This window comes from Oncorhynchus nerka, linkage group LG2 (genome assembly GCF_034236695.1).
Source record: "Oncorhynchus nerka isolate Pitt River linkage group LG2, Oner_Uvic_2.0, whole genome shotgun sequence".
Taxonomy (NCBI): domain Eukaryota; kingdom Metazoa; phylum Chordata; class Actinopteri; order Salmoniformes; family Salmonidae; genus Oncorhynchus; species Oncorhynchus nerka.
The window spans coordinates 68,504,745-68,524,769 of record NC_088397.1 but is presented as its reverse complement, the minus strand read 5'-3'; the positions used below and the strand labels follow the sequence as shown (position 1 = coordinate 68,524,769).

Here is a 20,025-nt window from a genome sequence, read left to right as displayed (position 1 = left end):
CATATAGGTTTCTGGGACAGATAGAGCTATGGGCAACATAGTGAACCCCTTTGTCTACACGTGTGTGTGTGTAGATTCTGCTGCGTCTCAGCCGGTTGTGTGTTCAGGAGAGTCTGTCCGGCAGGAAGAGTAAGAAGCAGCAGCAGAGACTCCTCAGGAACATGGGGGCCCACACCGTGGTGCTGGAGTTACTGCAGATCCCCTATGAGAAGGTACTGTGTTTGTGTGGGCGTGTTTGTAGAGGTGTGTTTTTGTGCTCTCCATCCTTTCATCGTCGGTGTTGTCTCCAGGGGGAGGATGTGCGTATGCAGGAGATCATGAAACTGGCCCACCAGTTCCTGCAGAACTTCTGTGCAGGGAACCAGCAGAACCAGGCCTTGCTTCACAAACACATCAACCTGTTCCTCAACCCTGGGGTGAGACAGACTACACTGACCCACCATGACCTCACCACTGTTCTTACTCTTACCATGACATTAACACTGTCTTACTCTAAAAATCTCTTCTACTCTTTCTCTCTCTTTCTCTGTCTCTTCTGTGTCTCCCTCCCTCTTTCGCTCTCTCTCCCTCCCCTTTCTCTCTCTCTCCCTCCCCCTCTTCTCTCTCTTCCCCTGTTCTCTCTCTTCCCCGCTTTAGATCCTCGAGGCAGTCACCATGCAGCATATCTTCATGAATAACTTCCAGCTGTGCAGTGAGATCAATGAGCGAGTGGTGCAGCACTTTGTCCACTGCATCGAGACGCATGGCCGCAACGTCCATTACCTCAAGTTCCTGCAGACCATCGTCAAGGCCGAGAGCAAGTTCATTAAGAAGTGTCAAGACATCGTCATGGCTGAGGTCTTTTTTCAGTAATAACCTCAGCATGTGTATTTGTCAACGTTTCAGTCTAGTTGACTCTTTTCAAGACAGTTAATTTATCATTCTAAAAGAGTTGTCTATTTCTAACTTGATACCTTAATACCAAATTATATGCAACTCAAGTCCATCCCCAACAAATCCTATTCGGACATATTTGTCCATCCCTTTCCAACCTACCCTGTACCCTCCATTGACTCTATTTTTCTTTATTTTCTGTCCCTCTCTTCTCCATAGCTGGTGAATGCTGGTGAGGATGTGCTGGTGTTCTACAACGACCGTGCATCCTTCCAGACCCTGGTGACGATGATGCGGTCAGAGCGGGACCGTATGGATCAGAACAGTCCTCTGATGTACCACATTCACCTGGTAGAGCTGCTGGCTGTCTGCACTGAGGGAAAGAACGTCTACACTGAGATCAAATGTAACTCTCTGCTGCCTCTGGATGACATAGTGAGGGTGGTCACCCACGAGGACTGTATTCCTGAGGTGAGTTGAGGAGATGCAGGATGGAAGATGCAGAGAGAGAAGGGTGGGGATTAGGGTTAGACTTGAAGGTCTAGAGCAGGGGGCTATGGGTCTCCAAGACATCACAAGCCAACAGTACCAATTATCAACTAACTGTCCCCACAAAGGCCTGTATGCCCTCATCCCCGTTTCACTCTTGTGGACAACTAATTGTCCACTAGCTGTCATCTTCTCTGTGTTAGACAGTTTTGAGCCTCACTCTATGGGAACAAACCCAGTATAACCATGTCAACTAACATCATGCTACTGTACTCCAGCCCAGGCCAAAGCTACAATCAAGATGCATTCATCATCATTGTAAAACAACTCCTAGGGGTATAGACAGGGTGTAATGATGGTATTTAATCCTGTCCTTTCCAGGTGAAGATAGCCTACATCAACTTCCTGAACCACTGCTATGTGGACACAGAGGTGGAGATGAAGGAGATCTACACCAGCAACCACATGTGGAAGCTCTTTGAGAACTTCCTGGTGGACATCTGCAGGGTGAGGGACAACACTTACACAATAGTTCTATGTCTGATGAGTGTGGATCAGGGTTTCAATTGAACTCATTTACAAGGCATCATTGGAGCACAATAGTATAATTATTAGCATAACACAGTTTATCATCCTGTACTATACTATACTGTATGTATCCCTGCATTCATTTCAGTATTCCGACTATATAGATGTTATAAGGGCAGTACAACTACAGGTGAAACAGGAGTGAGTTGTGGTCACCTTCTTGACCTTGTGTCTTCTGCAGGTGTGCAACAACACGAGTGACCGCAAACACGCCGACACGGTCCTGGAGAGCTACGTGACCGAGACAGTCATGGGAATCGTGACCACCTTCTTCAGCTCACCCTTCTCCGACCAGTCCACCAGCCTGCAGGTAACCACTGGCAACCAACAACTAACCACTGTTATCCATTTTACATGATTGTGTCGACCGAAACCAAACTGTGTTGGATCAGATATTTTCCTGAAATCGCCCCCCATCTAGCTTCAGAGTTTGTTCTGTTAGGTGACCTAAACTGGGATATGCTTAACACCCCGGCAGTCCTACAATCTAAGCTAGATGCCCTCAATCTCACACAAATCATCAAGGAACCCACCAGATACAACCCTAACTCTGTAAACAAGGGCACCCTCATAGACGTCATCCTGACCAACTGGCCCTCCAAATACACCTCCGCTGTCTTCAACCAGGATCTCAGCGATCACTGCCTCATTGCCTGTATTCGCTACGGAGCCGCAGTCAAACGACCACCCCTCATCACTGTCAAACGCTCCCTAAAACACTTCTGTGAGCAGGCCTTCCTAATCGACCTGGCCCGGGTATCCTGGAAGGACATTGACCTCATCCCGTCAGTTGAGGATGCCTGGTCATTCTTTAAAAGCAACTTCCTCTCCATTTTAGATAAGCATGCTCCGTTCAAAAATGCAGAACCAAGAACAGATACAGCCCTTGGTTCACTCCAGACCTGACTGCCCTCGACCAGCACAAAAACATCCTGTGGCGGACTGCAATAGCATCGAAGAGTCCCCGTGATATGCAACTGTTCAGGGAAGTCAGGAACCAATACACGCAGTCAGTCAGGAAAGCTAAGGCCAGCTTCTTCAGGCAGAAGTTTGCATCCTGTAGCTCCAACTCCAAAAAGTGCTGGGACACTGTGAAGTCCATGGAGAACAAGAGCACCTCCTCCCAGCTGCCCACTGCACTGAGGCTAGGTAACACGGTCACCACCGATAAATCCATGATTATCGAAAACTTCAATAAGCATTTCTCAACGGCTGGCCATGCCTTCCGCCTGGCTTCTCCAACCTCGGCCAACAGCTCCGCCCCCCGCAGCTCCTCGCCCAAGCCTCTCCAGGTTCTCCTTTACCCAAATCCAGATAGCAGATGTTCTGAAAGAGCTCCAAAACCTGGACCCGTACAAATCAGCTGGGCTTGACAATCTGGACCCTCTATTTCTGAAACTATCCACCGCCATTGTCGCAACCCCTATTACCAGCCTGTTCAACCTCTCTTTCATATCGTCCGAGATCCCCAAGGATTGGAAAGCTGCCGCAGTCATCCCCCTCTTCAAAGGGGGAGACACCCTGGACCCAAACTGCTACAGACCTATATCCATCCTGCCCTGCCTATCTAAGGTCTTCGAAAGCCAAGTCAACAAACAGGTCACTGACCATCTCGAATCCCACCGTACCTTCTCCGCTGTGCAATCTGGTTTCCGAGCCGGTCACGGGTGCACCTCAGCCACACTCAAGGTACTAAACGATATCATAACCGCCATCGATAAAAGACAGTACTGTGCAGCCGTCTTCATCGACCTTGCCAAGGCCTTTGACTCTGTCAATCACCATATTCTTATCGGCAGACTCAGTAGCCTCGGTTTTTCGGATGACTGCCTTGCCTGGTTCACCAATTACTTTGCAGACAGAGTTCAGTGTGTCAAATCGGAGGGCATGCTGTCCGGTCCTCTGGCAGTCTCTATGGGGGTGCCACAGGGTTCAATTCTCGGGCCGACTCTTTTCTCTGTATATATCAATGATGTTGCTCTTGCTGCGGGTGATTCCCTGATCCACCTCTACGCAGACGACACCATTCTATATACTTTCGGCCCGTCATTGGACACTGTGCTATCTAACCTCCAAACGAGCTTCAATGCCATACAACACTCCTTCCGTGGCCTCCAACTGCTCTTAAACGCTAGTAAAACCAAATGCATGCTTTTCAACCGATCGCTGCCTGCACCCGCATGCCCGACTAGCATCACCACCCTGGATGGTTCCGACCTTGAATATGTGGACATCTATAAGTACCTAGGTGTCTGGCTAGACTGCAAACTCTCCTTCCAGACTCATATCAAACATATCCAATCGAAAATCAAATCAAGAGTCGGCTTTCTATTCCGCAACAAAGCCTCCTTCACTCACGCCGCCAAGCTTACCCTAGTAAAACTGACTATCCTACCGATCCTCGACTTCGGCGATGTCATCTACAAAATGGCTTCCAACACTCTACTCAGCAAACTGGATGCAGTCTATCACAGTGCCATCCGCTTTGTCACTAAAGCACCTTATACCACCCACCACTGCGACTTGTATGCTCTAGTCGGCTGGCCCTCGCTACATATTCGTCGCCAGACCCACTGGCTCCAGGTCATCTACAAGTCCATGCTAGGTAAAGCTCCGCCTTATCTCAGTTCACTGGTCACGATGGCAACACCCATCCGTAGCACGCGCTCCAGCAGGTGTATCTCATTGATCATCCCTAAAGCCAACACCTCATTCGGCCGCCTTTCGTTCCAGTACTCTGCTGCCTGTGACTGGAACGAATTGCAAAAATCGCTGAAGTTGGAGACTTTTATCTCCCTCACCAACTTCAAACATCAGCTATCTGAGCAGCTAACCGATCGCTGCAGCTGTACATAGTCTATTGGTAAATAGCCCACCCATTTTCACCTACCTCATCCCCATAATGTTTTTATTTATTTACTTTTCTGCTCTTTTGCACACCAATATCTCTACCTGTACATGACCATCTGATCATTTATCACTCCAGTGTTAATCTGCAAAATTGTAATTATTCGCCTACCTCATGCCTTTTGCACACATTGTATATAGACTCCCCCCTTTTTTTTCTACTGTGTTATTGACTTGTTAATTGTTTACTCCATGTGTAACTCTGTGTTGTCTGTTCACACTGCTATGCTTTATCTTGGCCAGGTCGCAGTTGCAAATGAGAACTTGTTCTCAACTAGCCTACCTGGTTAAATAAAGGTGAAATAAAAAAATAAAAATAAAACAGTGGTGGATGTGTAACCAGGCTGGCTCAGTAATTCTTGGTTTGGCTCACCTCGGAGTAAGACAGTGCTAATGTCATGGTTGAAGGTTTAATAATTACCAAAGATTTCTCTGTAGATAGTGTAGCTCCCAGCTCCCAAGAGGCACCTGTCTCTCTCCTAACATAGCCCCTCCCACAACTAGCTATTGTTACCTTTAACCCCCAGGCCCCTCCCTCTCTTTCATCACTTTATTGTATAGTGTAGGTGACCAGGACCATGTTTGTAAATATGGATAGATATACTAATAGTCACCAAATCTACATTTAACCACATATGCATACAGTATGTCCCCTCCCTCCATTGACATAACCTAATGGTTTCACCCCACTCCCTTCTCCACCTACCAACCTATATATGGTGAATCCATTTCAATTCAATCACTTTTTGACAGCACCTCCTTTTATTTAAACAGAACCATCCATACATATTTGACCATTGTAGAAGTGCTCATAAAGTGTATTTTTGAACCTTAATGCCAAAACATTCAATAGATAAAGGTGCTCAAAGTTGACCCATTTTGCATACTCCACCATACCATGATACAGCCATGTGTTCTTCACTGGAAAAGATCAACAGTTGAGATGGATATCATTTAAAAGCTTACTAACAGGGTTAGTCAAACTATTTTATAATTTCTTGAAAAACATGTTTTTTAATAGAAAATTTACTTTTTAACCTTTAACATCAATTATCTAAAAGCGTTAACTCTGATTTTTACTTTATTTTTATATACACATATGTTGTTGAGACACAACATGCTCTTGAATACAGGGTGGGTGTCATGTTTTGGCTGATAAATGTACTAACATGGGAATAACACACCAGAGAATGTTGACTTGAAAATGGCGATGATAATGGCAATAATAATGGCGCCGAAGGAGATGGCTGCCGTTTTACGATCCTGTATCCAATTGTGCTATTGTGCATGTTTTTTCGCGTTATTTTGTACATAATGTTTCTGCCACCGTGTCTTATGACCAAAAAGAGCTTCCTGACATCAGGGCAGCGATTACTCACCCCATACTGGAAGAATTGTTCAATGAGTCGGACAGGAAGGATTTACTTCGGAAAGCCCAACAGGGCCCTCATCCCCGTCATTCGCAGGAGGAAAAGCCGGAGATATCGTGGACGACAGTCTGGGTGCCTTGTAAGGATCCGTCGCCAAGAGGGTAATCTACCTTTACCATCGGTCCTATTAGTCAACGTACAATCAATCGATAATAAAATAGACGAACTACGAGCATGTATATCCTCCCAACAGGACATTAAAACTGTAATATCTTATGTTTCACCGAGTCATGGCTGAACATGATTAAAATACACCTGGCGGGTTTCAAGCTTTTTCGGCAGGATAGAACAGCAGCTTCTGGTAAGACAAGGGGCGGCGGTCTATGTATATTTGTAAACAACAGCTGGTGCACGAAATCTAAGGAAGTCTCTGTTTTGCTCTCCTGAGGTAGAGTATCTCATGATAAGCTGAATACCACACTATTTACCAAGAGAGTTTACATCTATATTTTTTGTAGCCGTCTATATACCACCACAGACTGATGCTGGCACTAAGACCGCACTCAATGAGCTGTATACGGTCATAAGCTAACAGGAAAATGTTCATCCAGAGGCGGCTCTCCTAGTGGGTGGGGACTTTAATGCAGGGAAACTCCAATCCATTCTACCTAATCTTTACCAGCATGTTAAATGTGCAACCCGAGGGGGAAAAACTCTAGACCACCTTTACTCCACACACAGAGCCCTGTCGATGTTAATGGGGGCCTGTTCAGCCCTCCCTTTCCTGTAGTCCACGATCAGCTCCTTTGTCTTGCTCACATTGAGGGAGAGGTTGTTGTCCTGGCACCACACTGACAGTTTTCTGACCTCCACCCTATAGGCCGTCTCATCATTGTCGGTGATCAGTCCTACCACTGTTGTGTCGTCAGCAAACTTAATGATAGTGTTGGAATCATGTTTGGCCATGCAGTCGTGGGTAAACAAGGAGTATAGGAGGGGACTAAGTACACACCCCTGAGGGCCCCCAGTGTTAAGGATCAGCATGGCAGATGTGTTGTTGCCTACTCTTACCACCTGGGGGCGGCCCGTCAGGAAGTCCAGGATCCAGTTCCAGAGGGAGATGTTTAGTCCCCAAGTTCTTAGCTTAGTGATGAGCTCCGTGGGCACTATGGTGTTGAACACTGAGCTGTAGTCAATGAACAGCATTCTCACATAGGTGTTCCTTTTGTCCAGGTGGGAAAGGACAGTGAGGAGTGCGATTGAGTCATATGTGGATCTGTTGGGGCGGCATGCGAAATTAGAATGGGTCTAAGGTGTCCGGGGGGATGCTGTTGATGTGAACCATGACCAGCCTTTCATAGCACTTAATGGCTACCGATGTGAGTGCTACGGGGCGGGAATCATTTAGGCAGGTTACCTTAGCTTCCTTGGTCACAGGGACTATGGTGGTCTGCTTGAAATGTAGATATTACAGACACGGTCAGGGAGAGGTTGAAAATGTCATTGAGACACTTGACAGTTGGTCCACCCATGCTTTAAATACACGTCCTGGTAATCTGTCTGGCCCAGTGGCTTTGTGAATGTTGACCTGTTTAAAGGTTTTATTCACATCGGCTACCGAGAGCGTTATTTGCTTGTAAGCAGGAATCAGGAGGATTGAATTATGGTCAGATTTGCCAAATGGAGGGCGGGGGAGAGCTTTGTATGCATCTCTTTGTGTGGACTAAAGGTGGTCTAGAATTTTTCTTTCCTCTTGTTGCACGTGACATGCTGGTAAAAATTTGGTAAAATTGATTTAAGTTTGCCTGCATTAAAGTCCCTAGCCACTAAGAGCGCGGCTTCTGGGTGAGCATTTTTTTCTTTGCTTATGGCCTTTGGTTGAGAGCGGTCTTATTGACAGCTTCATTCTGTGGCGGTAAATAGATGGCTACGAATAATGTTGATGATCTCTTGGTAGATAGTGTGGTCTACAGCTTATCATAAGGTACTCTACTTCAGGTGAGCAATAACTCAAGATTTCTTTAATATTAGACATCGTGCACCAGCTGTTATTGACAAATAGACACACACCCCCACCCCTCGTCTTACCAGATATAGCTTCTCTGTTCTGCCGGTGCATGGAAAATCCCACCACCAGCCACGTTTCGGTGAAACATAAGATATTACAATTTTTAATGTCCCGTTGGTAGGACAATCTTAATTTTAGGTATTCAATTTTATTTCCCAATGATTGCACGTTAGCAAGAAGAACGCATGGCGGTGGGAGTTTACTCGCTCGCCTACGGATTCTCAGAAGGCAGCCCGATCTGCGGCCCTTTTTCCTGCCTCTTTTCTTCTTGCAAATTACGGGGATCTTGGCCTGTTCCAGCAGTATGACCTTCTCGGCAGTCTCGTTAAAGGAAAAAGTTTCTTCCAGTCTGCGTGAGTAATCGCTGTTCTGAATTCCAGAAGTTATTTTCGGTCATAAGAGACGGTAGCAGCAACATTATGTACAAAATAAGTGGAAAAAAATAAGTTACACAAAACGCAAAAAAATAAATCAAATAGAGCAATTGGTTGGGAGAATGTAAAACGTCAGCCATGTTCTACTGCGCCATATTTTCATCAGTACTTCATGTACATGATGAATGTACATGTTGTACATTCAAGTACATATTTACCTTGACTAACCAGTGCCCCCGCACACTGACTCTGTTCAAGTTCACCCGATATAGCGTCACTTGTTATTTTACTCCTGCTTATTTGTTACTTTTATTTTCCGTTTTTTACTTATCAATTTTTTTCATAACAATTCAAATAAAATAAAATCTTAACTTCTTAAAACATTGTTAGTTACGGGCTTGTAAGTAAGCATTTCACTCTAAGGTCTACTACACCTGTTGTATTCGGCACATGTGACAAATTAGATTTGATTTGATTGAATGAGATTATCGGTTTTAAATTATACTGTTAATCCTCCATAGAAAACCTATTGAAATATAGATCATAGAATAGACATGACCATTCAAGTTGACATTTGATTTTGGGTGGACCGGTGGTCATCTTTATGGAGGTAAAAATTTCAATTAAATTTACAGTGTATTCAGACCCCTTGACTTTTTCCACATTTTGTTACATTTACAGCCTTATTCTATAATTGATTGATTAAATAGTTTTTCCCCCTCATCAATCTACACACTATATCCCATCATGACAAAGCAAAAACAGGTTTTTTATTAATTTTACAAAACAAATTACTTAAATATCACATTTACATAAGTATTCAGACCCTTTACTCAGTACTTTGTTGAAGCACATTTAGCAGTGATTACAGCCTGGAGTCTTCTTGGGTATGATGCTACAATCTTGGCACACCTGTATTTGGGGAGTTTCTCTCATTCTTCTCTGCAGATCCTCTCAAGCTATGTCAGGATGGGGAGCATCGCTGCACAGCTATTCTCAGATATCTCCAGAGATATTCGGTCGGGTTCAAGTCTGGGCTCTGGCTGGGCCACTCAAGAACATTCAGAGACTTGTCCCTAAGCCACTCCTGCGTTGTCTTCGCTGTGTCCTTAGGGTAGTTATCCTGTTGGAAGGTGAACCTTCACCCCAGTCTGAGGTCCTGAGCAGGTTTTCATCAAGGATCTCTGTACTTTGCTCTGTTCATCTTTCCCTCGATCCTGACTAGTCTCCCAGTCCCTGCTGCTGAAAAACATCCATGCAGCATGATACTGCCACCACCATGCCTCGCCATAGGGATGGTGCCAGGTTTTCTCCAGACGTGACACTTGGCATTCAGGCCAAAGAGTTCAGTCTTGGTATCATTAGACCAGAGAATGTTATTTCTTATGGTCCCAGAGACCTTTAGGTGACTTTTGGCAAACTCCCAAGTGGGATGTCATGTGCCTTTTACAGAGTAGTGTCTTCTCTCTGGCCACTCTACCATAAAGGCCTGATTGGTAGAGTGCTTTAGAGATGGTTGTCCTTCTAGAAGGTTCTCCCATCTCCACAGAGGAACTCTGGAGCTCTGTCAGTGTGACCATCAGGTTCTTGGTCACCTCCCTGAACAATGCCCTTCTCCCCCGATTACTTAGTTTGGTCGGGCGGCCAGCTCTTGGAAGAGTCTTGGTGGTTCCAGACTTCCATTTAAGAATGATAGAGGCCACTGTGTTCTAGGGGACCTTCAATACTGCAGAAATGTTTTGGTACCCTTCCCCAGATCTGTGCCTCTACACAATCCTGTTTTGTAGCTCTACGGACAGTTCTTTTGACCTCATGCTTGGTTTTTGCTCTGACATGCACTGTCAACTGTGGGACCTTATATAGACAGGTGTGTTCCTTTCCAAATCTAGTCCAGTCAATTGAATTTACCACAGGTGGACTCCAATCAAGTTGTAGAAACATCAAGGATGATCAATGGAAACCAGATACACCGGAGCTCAATTTCAAGTCTCATAGCAAAGGGTCTGAATACGTATGTAAATGTATTTCTGTTTTTTATTTTTAATACATTTGCAAAAATGTCTAAAAACTTGTTTTTAATTTGTGATTATGGGCTATTGTGTATATATTGATGATAAATGAGTCAGGGGGTCTGAATACTTTCTGAATGTACTGTACATATCAATGGTGTACCAGCTAAATTGCAGTAGTATGAAGGGATAGGTCCATTCTATGAATTCTATTTCTATGATAGAAATGACACCCACCCTGTATTTAAGAGCATGTTGTATCTCAAGCGTTGGCGGGCACAACACAAAAACCTCAGATGATGTGAAATAGGGTCTAAGCTTCAATATATGCAAATATGATTTTTAAAAATTACATCTGAGTTTATGCATTTTTAGATAATTGACATTAAAGGTTTAAAAATAAATACATATTACAAAATATTATTTTCAAGTTTCAAGTACAACACTGTTAAATGATATCACACTCAATGGTTTATCTTTTCCAGTGATGAAGACATGAATGTCTCGTGGTATGCATAATGGGTCAACTTTGATCACTTTTATTTTTTATATATATATATATATATATCACTAGGCAAGTCAGTTAAGAACAAATTCTTATTTCAATGACTGCCTACCCCGGCCAAACCCGGACTACTATCACGGCTGGATGTGATGCAGGGGACTCCCAATCACGGCCGGATGCATCCTGAATTCAGGTCTAAAAATAAACATTTTCTGTGGGCAAACATGTATAGAAAGTTTTGTGTAAATCAAAAAAGGGATGCTGTCAAAAAGTGATTGAATTCAAATGGGTCAAATGGGTTAATGGCTTAAGTGATTCCTACCAATTTCTGAAAATGTAGATGGTGAATCACATAACTCTAGACAAGGTGTGTGTGTGTGTGTGTGTGTGTGTGTGTGTGTGTGTGTGTGTGTGTGTGTGTGTGTGTGTGTGTGTCCGAGCAATACGGTTTTAAAATGCACCCCTTCTCTGAACATAGAGTGACGTACTGTCAGAGAACGCCAGTACACACCTCCTTCCCTCAGTTCCTTCAACCTCGTTTGCCATTTCAGTCTTTCATCCTGGAACATGGAGTTAGTCATCATCCTAGCCTTAGAGGGCTGTAGCCTCTTGCTGTGACCGTCTGTAATGATTATCATGCCGTTGTACAGTCATATCCTTGGTAGACAACATGCAGTAATTGTTGATCATTGTGTTCAATGTCCATTCTTGTACTTCTTGGTAAACGGCTCGCTCTTCAATTCCTAGAATAGAAGACATTAGACCTTCTAGAACCCTCAAACTGAACTCTGGACCATGAAGGCAGTTCCATTGCATTTTTTTCCCATTGTTCCCTTTTAATCATGCACTGATTTAGACCTGTGACACCAGGTGGGTGCAATTTAATTGTCATGTAGCAGCAGGCTCCGGAACCCGTAGGGTAAGAGTTGATTTTTATGGGCATCTGCACCAGTGTGTAGAGCAAGGTTCCCCAACTGGTTGCCTCCTGGCAAAATTTGGCCCAAGGGTGATTTTATTTGGCCCCCCAAGTTTTCTGAACAATTATTTTATTTCATTTTTTATTGTTGGACAGAATACTGTAAAGACACCAGCAAAATCAGCTGCAAGTGATTTTGATCATCTGTTCCAAAGTATTCTCACGCACAATGTGATCATATGTAATGTGATTATGTTTTAGTCAAATATTATATCTGTTTGGGCTTTTTACGGTCAATTTGCAGTCAACAAAATATTTGTAATTATCTTCCGGCCCCCTGACCATCCGCTCAAGAAAAAAAATCATCCCGCGTCTTAATCTACTTGATCATCCCTGGCGTAGAGACTGTAAGAGAGGTGAGATACCAGGTTATTAAGTGGCTTGTCCTGAATATTGTCACTGACAATTATTTTATTTTCTGACTGCTTTCATCCTCTGCTGCAGGCCTCACTTTTGGGGAAAATGATAGAGGTATTTTATTTACATTTATTGGAATGGGGACCACACACATCTGGGTGCTAATGTTTTGTGTGTGAGTATGCAGGTGCATGTGCTTTTCCATCCCATTACCTCAGCTGGTGTTGGTAGGGTTAGACAACCTTAGCACAAATGCAATGTTTCCTCTCCAATTTTTGTCTGAATACAAACTATTTTTGTTTAGTCATATTCAGTTGGTCTGACAGGGTGTTGTCACTGTGGTGTCACACAGGGGTTTGGGTGGGCTGGGCCAATATGACGGTGTGATTTTGGTGCTTGGTGTTTCACATGGGAAAGCTAACTGCCGCTAAACCCAGCAGTTTGATTCTTCACCTCCACCCTGCTGGCCTGGTTACAGGTGTTATCACCCCTCCCCCTCTACCCTAACACAGTCAGAAGGGGGAGGGGTTTGTGGTGTAAGGTAACAGGTTGTGAGGATGCAGCAAAATCTGAGGCAGATTTCCCATTGTGCCATCATGTTGTTTCACAGGGTTAGGTGTAGAGGTCGACCGATTATGATTTTTCAACACCGATACCGATTATTGGAGGACCAAAAAAGTCGATACCGATTAACCGGACGATTTAAAAAAAAAATCATTAAAAAATATATTTAAAAAATTTATTTGTAATAATGACAATTACAACAATACTGATTTAACACTTATTTTAACTTAATATAATACATCAATAAAATCAATTTAGCCTCAAGTAGATAATGATACATGTTCAATTAGGTTTAAATAATGCAAAAACAAACTGTTGGAGAAGAACGTAAAGTGCAATATGTGCTATGTAAGAAAGCTAACGTTTCAGTTCCTTGCTCAGAACACGAGAACATATGAAAGCTGGTGGTTCCTTTTAACATGAGTCTTCAATATTCCCAGGTAAGAAGTTTTAGGTTGTAGTTATTATAGGACTATTTCCCTCTATACCATTTGTATTTCATTAACCTTTGACTATTGGATGTTCTTATAGGCACTTTAGTATTGCCAGTGTAACAGTATAGCTTCCGTCCCTCTCCTCGCTCCTCCCTGGGCTCGAACCAGCAACACAACGACAACAGCCACCACATCGAAGCAGCGTTACCCATGCAGAGCAAGGGAAACAACCACCCCAAGGCTCAGAGCGAGTGAAGTTTGAAATGCTATTAGCGCGCGCTAACTAGCCAGCCATTTCACTTCGGTCACACCAGCCTCATCTCGGGAGTTGATAGGTTTGAAGTCATAAACAGCGCTTATGCTTGACGCACAACGAAGAGCTGCTGGCAAAACGCACTAAAGTGCTGTTTGAATGAATGTTTACTCGCCTGCTTCTGCCTACCACCGCTCAGTCAGATACTTGTATGCTCAGTCAGATTATATGCAACACAGGACACGCTAGATAATATCTAGTAATATCATCAACCATGTGTAGTTAACTAGTGATTATTATTGATTGTATTTTATAAGATAAGTTTAATGCTAGCTAGCAACTTACCTTGGCTTACTGCATTTGTGTAACAGGCAGTCTACTTGTGGAGTGCAACGAGAGAGAGGCAGGTCGCTATTGCGTTGCACTATTTAACTGTACGTTTGCAAGATGGGGTCCCCCGAGCTGACAAGGTGAAAATCTGTCTTTCTGCCCCTGAACAAGGCAGTTAACCCACTGTTCCTAGGCCGTCATTGAAAATAAGAATGTGTTCTTAATGGACTTAGTTAAATAAAGATTAAATAAAGGTGTAAAAAAAAATATTAAATCAAAAATTGGCAAATCGTCACCCAAAAATACCGATTTCCGATTGTTATGAAAACTTGAAATCGGCCCTAATTAATCGGCCGACCTCTAGTTAGGTGTACATTTGATTTGTAATGGTGGATACTTGATATTAAGTGTGAGTTGGAAACATTCCTGTTAGGTATACAATAGCATAGTTCTATAGACCTTATAGTATTATCTACACTGAACAAAAATGTAAATGCAACATGTAACAATTTCAAATATTTTACTGAGTTACATTTACATTTAAGTCATTTAGCAGACGCTCTTATCCAGAGCGACTTACAAATTGGTGCTTTCACCTTATGACATCCAGTGGAACAGCCACTTTACAATAGTGCATCTAGGTCTTTTAAGGGGGAGGGGGGGGGGGGTGAGAAGGATTACTTTATCCTATCCTAGGTATTCCTTAAAGAGGTGGGGTTTCAGGTGTCTCCGGAAGGTGGTGATTGACTGTTTACTGTTGATATAAGTAAATTGAAATAAATGAATTTGGCCCAAATCTATGGATTTGGCCCAAATCTATGGATTTCACATTACTGGGAATACAGATATGCATCTGTTGGTCACAGATAAAAAAAATATATAAAAAATAAAGGTAGGAGCGTGGATCAGAAAACCAGTCAGTATCTGGTTCGCCTCATGCAGCGTCACATCTCCTTTTGCATAGAGTTGATCAGGCTTTTGATTGTGGCCTGTGGAATATTGTCCCACTCCACTTCAATGGCTGTGCGAAGTTGCTGGATATTGGCGGGAACTGGAACACCCTGTCGTACACATCGATCCTGAGCATCCTGAACATGCTCAATGGGTGATCTGTCTGAGTATGCAGGCCATGGAAGAACTGGGACATTTTCAGCTTCCAGGAATTGTGTATAGATCTTGCGACATGATGGTGTGCATTACCATGCTAAAACATGAGGTGATGGCGGCAAATTAATGGCACAGCAATGGGCCTCAGGATCATGGTATCTCTGTGCATTCAAATTGCCATCGATATTTTGTTCATTGTCTGTAGCATATGCTTGCCCATACCATAACTCTACTGCCACGATGGGGCACTCTGTTCACAACATTGACATCAGCATATCGCCCACACGTCACCATACACGCTGTCTGCCATCTGCCCGGTACATTTGAATCCGGTATTCATCCGTGAAGAGCACACTTCTCCAGCGTGCCAGTGGCCATCGAAGGTGAGCATTTTCCCACTGCAGTCAGTTACAATGTCAGACCCTGGTGAGGACAACGAGCAAGCAGATGACCTTCCCTGAGATGGTTTCTGACAGTTTGTGCAGAAATTCTTTGGTTGTGCAAACCCACATCAGCTGTCCGGGTGGCTGTTCTTAGATGATCCCGCAGGTGAAGAAGCCTGGATGTGGAGGTCCTGGGCTGGCGTGGTTACACGTGGTCTGAGGTGAAGAAGCCTGGATCTGGAGGTCCTGGGCTGGCGTGGTTACACGTGGTCTGAGGTGAAGAAGCCTGGATGTGGAGGTCCTGGGCTGGCGTGGTTACACGTGGTCTGAGGTGAAGAAGCCTGGATGTGGAGGTCCTGGGCTGGCGTGGTTACACGTGGTCTGAGGTGAAGAAGCCTGGATGTGGAGGTCCTGGGCTGGCGTGGTTACACGTGGTCTGAGGTGAAGAAGCCTGGATGTGGAGGTCCTGGGCTGGCGTGGTTACACGTGGTCTGAGGTGAAGAAGCCTGGATGTGGAGGTCCTGGGCGTGGTCACAGATGGTCTGCGGTTGTGAGACCGGTTGGAAGTACTGACAAATTCTCTAAAACGACTTTAGAGGCGGCTTAGGGTAGAAAAATTTACATTCAGTTCTCTGGCAACAGCTCTGGTGAACATTCCTGCAGTCAGCATGCCAATTGCACGCTTCCTCAACTTGAGACATCTGTGGCATGGATTTGTGTGACAAAACTGCACATTTTAGTGGCATTTTATTGTCCCCAGCACATGTGTAATGATCATGCTGTTTAATCAGCTTCTTGATATGCCACCCTGTCAGGTGGATGGATTATCTTGGCTAAGGAGAAATGCTCATTAACAGGGACGTAAACAAATTTGTGCATAAAATGTGAGAAAAGTAAGCTTTTTTTGCTTATCGAAAATTTCAGTGATGTTTTATTTCAGCTCATGATACATGGGACCAACACTTTACACTTGCGTTTATATTTTTGTTCAGTGTAGTTGATCTGTGTTATAACTTAATATTATTATTATTCTCCCTCTACCTTCTCCCTGTCCCCAGACCAGACAGCCTGTGTTTGTTCAGCAGTTACAGGCAGTGTTCAGAGTGTATCACTGTAACTGGCTGGTCCCAGTTCAGAAGGGCTCAGTGGAGAGCTGTATCAAGGTGCTGTCTGACGTGGGTAAGGAGGACCACACATTCCTAACACTAACCCCCAACACTTATTATATCATCAACTAACAAAGACAACTCAAAATAATAAGTAGTTCTATGAACTACTCTGGTGTATGTATAGATTTGACATGCTATATAACACTTTATTTATGTATGTTTTCAAAGAAATCCAACTTGATGTTAGTAATTTGTTGTTCTTTTGTTAGTCAAATCCCCTGATGAGACAGTGGTATTATGATTGGGATGTACTCTAAAGATGAGTGTTGTATCCTACCGCCTGTAAGACCTCTTCACACACATTATTTGTCTTTCTTGGTGTGTGACAGCTAAAGGGCGAGCCATCGCCATCCCAGTGGATCTGGACAGCCAGGTGAACAACCTGTTTGTGAAGTCCAACAACATCGTCCAGAAGACAGCAATGTCCTGGAGAATGTCTGCCCGCAATGCTGCCCGCAGAGACTCTGTACTGACCGCTTCACGAGACTACAGGAACATCATTGAGAGACTGCAGGTGGGTACACTGTGTTTGTGAGTCCGTCTGTCCTTTAAACGTGTCTCTGTCTTAACCCTCCCCCTCCCTATCTCCCTCCGTTCCTCACTCCCCCTCCGTAGGACATAGTGTCAGCTCTAGAGGACCGTCTGCGTCCGTTGGTCCAGGCTGAGCTGTCTGTCCTAGTGGATGTGCTGCATCGGCCAGAGCTGCTCTTTCCGGAGAACACAGACTCCCGCAGGAAGTGTGAGAGTGGCGGATTCATCTGCAAGTACGTGTGTTTACGCTAACAATCCCACCCCAACCCTATACAAAGTATACAGTGTCTGGGATATTATATGGACATATGGTTAAAAATAATAATAATAATATTGAAAACCAAATTAAAGAAAGGCACATTGCCAATTCTTGATGAATGTATTTATTGGTTGGAGGAATTCAACCAAGCACTTCCTTCAGCTCTGTTCAACATGATAACATAACTTGCATGGTGAAGAGCAGGAAGCCATTGAAGGTGTTATGACCATATGAATAGATAGATCTGGTAGATTGATGGAAGCGGGATGTATACCTACATCTCCTTACTCTAACTCCAGGAGAATTGCTGCATTAGATTCTGACTCTCCATCAGTATTAACTTCAGCAGTGTACAGTCATGGCCAAAAGTTTTGAGAATGACACAAATATAAACTTTCACAGTCTGCTGCCTCAGTTTGTATGATGGCAATTTGCATATACCCCAGAATGTTATGAAGAGTGATCAGATGAATTGCAATTAATTGCACATTCCCTCTTTGCCATGCAAATGAACTGAATCCCTCAAAAACATTTCCACTGCATTTCAGCCCTGCCACAAAAGGACCAGCTGACATCATGTCAATGATTCTCTCATTAACACAGGTGTTAGTGTTGACGAGGATGAGGCTGGAGATCACTCTGTCATGCTGATTTGAGTTCGAATAACAGACTGGAAAAGGAGTGTGGTGCTTGGAATCATTGTTCTTCCTCTGTCAACCATGTTTACCTGCAAGGAAACACGTGCCGTCATCATTGCTTTGCAAAAAAAGGGCTTCACAGGCAAGGTTATTGCTGCCAGTAAGATTGCACCTAAATCAACCATTTATCGGATCATCAAGAACTTCAAGGAGAGCGGTTCAATTGTTGTGAAGAAGGCTTCAGGGTGCCCAAGAAAGTCCAGTAAGTCTCCTAAAGTTGATTCAGCTGCGGGATCGGGGCACCACCAGTACAGAGCTTGCTCAGGAATGGCAGCAGGTAGGTGTGAGTGCATCTGCACGCACAGTGAGGTGAAGACTTTTGGAGGATGGCCTGGTGTCAAGAAGCGCAGCAAAGAAGCTACTTCTCTCCAGGAAAAACATCAGGGACAGACTGATATTCTGCAAAAGGTACAGGGATTGGACTGCTGAGGACTGGGGTAAAGTCATTTTCTCTGATGAATCCCCTTTCCAATTGTTTGGGGCATCCAGAAAAAAGCTTGTCCGGAGAAGACAAGGTGAGCGCTACCATCAGTCCTGTGTCATGCCAACAGTAAAGCATCCTGAGACCATTCATGTGTGGGGTTGCTTCTCAGCCAAGGGAGTGGGCTCACTCACAATTTTGCCTAAGAACACAGCATGAATAAAGAATGGTACCAACACATCCTCCAAGAGCAACTTCTCCCAACCATCCAGGAACAGTTTTGTGACGAACAATGCCTTTTCCAGCATGATGGAGCACCTTGCCATAAGGCAAAAGTGATAACTAAGTGGCTAGTGGAACAAAACATCGATATTTTGGGTCCATGGCCAGGAAACTCCCCAGACCTTAATCCCATTGAGAATTTGTGGTCAACCCTCAAGAGGTGGGTAGACAAACAAAACCCCACAAATTCTAACAAACACCAAGCATTGATTATGCAAGAATGGGCTGCCATCAGTCAGGATGGGGCCCAGAAGTTAATTGACAGCATGCCAGGGCGGATTGCAGAGGTAGTGAAAAAGAAGGGTCAACACTGCAAATATTGACTCTTTGCATCAACTTCATGTAATTATCAATAAAAGCCTTTGACACTTGTGAAATGCTTCTAATTATACTTCAGTATTCCATAGTAACATCTGACAAAAATATCTGAAGACACTGAAGCAGCACACTTTTTGGAAATTAATATTTGTGTCATTCTCAAAACTTTTGGCCACGACTGAATACAGCTCACTGGCCATTCTTAAACAAGCCTACACCCAAACCTGTGGAATTCAGTTGACCACAGACCATGTATCTGAAGTAGTAGACGCCTCTCACTAGTGCTGTAAAGAGACCTCTATCAGGAAAAAACATACAGTTTGTTACGTGTATATTTTTTATATTTTATTTGTCATCCAATGGTTGAAATACATGCATAGTACATTGTACCTGTAACTTGGTTCTAAGCCTTGCTGATGTTTGTGATGACTTTGGGGTAGATCAATGTAGTGTCACACCACCTATGGTCTGTCTGCGAATACATCATCGAAGAAGAGAGATTGCATTCATTCCGTTTGGTCATTATTGTTTAATCACTGTCAGCAGCAACACCAGTAGAACTATAGAAGCCCTCATTCTGACAGATGGCTACCTCTGGGGGTCATTTTTATACAGTACCTCAGTCATTACGTACGATCGGGTATTGCCTATATTTGGTGACACAGTTGTGTGAGGCTAAGGCCTTCACAAAGAGAACATTTGTGGATAAGATTATTGGTCGTGGGAAGAGTGAACCCGTTATCATGTGTCTGCCTGAATT

At 43.9% G+C, this 20,025-nt stretch overlaps 1 protein-coding gene across 5 annotated transcripts in view; it reads left to right on the top strand.

Annotated features, from left to right (window-relative positions):
* Positions 1-20,025, top strand: part of LOC115140382 (inositol 1,4,5-trisphosphate receptor type 1-like) — a 207,660-nt gene that overhangs the window by 58,951 nt on the left and 128,684 nt on the right. For all 5 annotated transcript variants that reach the window (XM_065001818.1, XM_065001816.1, XM_065001812.1 and 2 more), the window contains exons 29-37: positions 75-212; positions 291-416; positions 637-837; positions 1,093-1,344; positions 1,744-1,869; positions 2,132-2,260; positions 16,646-16,766; positions 17,086-17,270; positions 17,372-17,520. In XM_065001818.1, the coding sequence (XP_064857890.1) occupies positions 75-212; positions 291-416; positions 637-837; positions 1,093-1,344; positions 1,744-1,869; positions 2,132-2,260; positions 16,646-16,766; positions 17,086-17,270; positions 17,372-17,520 (1,427 nt within the window). The remainder of the gene's footprint in view (positions 1-74; positions 213-290; positions 417-636; positions 838-1,092; positions 1,345-1,743; positions 1,870-2,131; positions 2,261-16,645; positions 16,767-17,085; positions 17,271-17,371; positions 17,521-20,025) is intronic.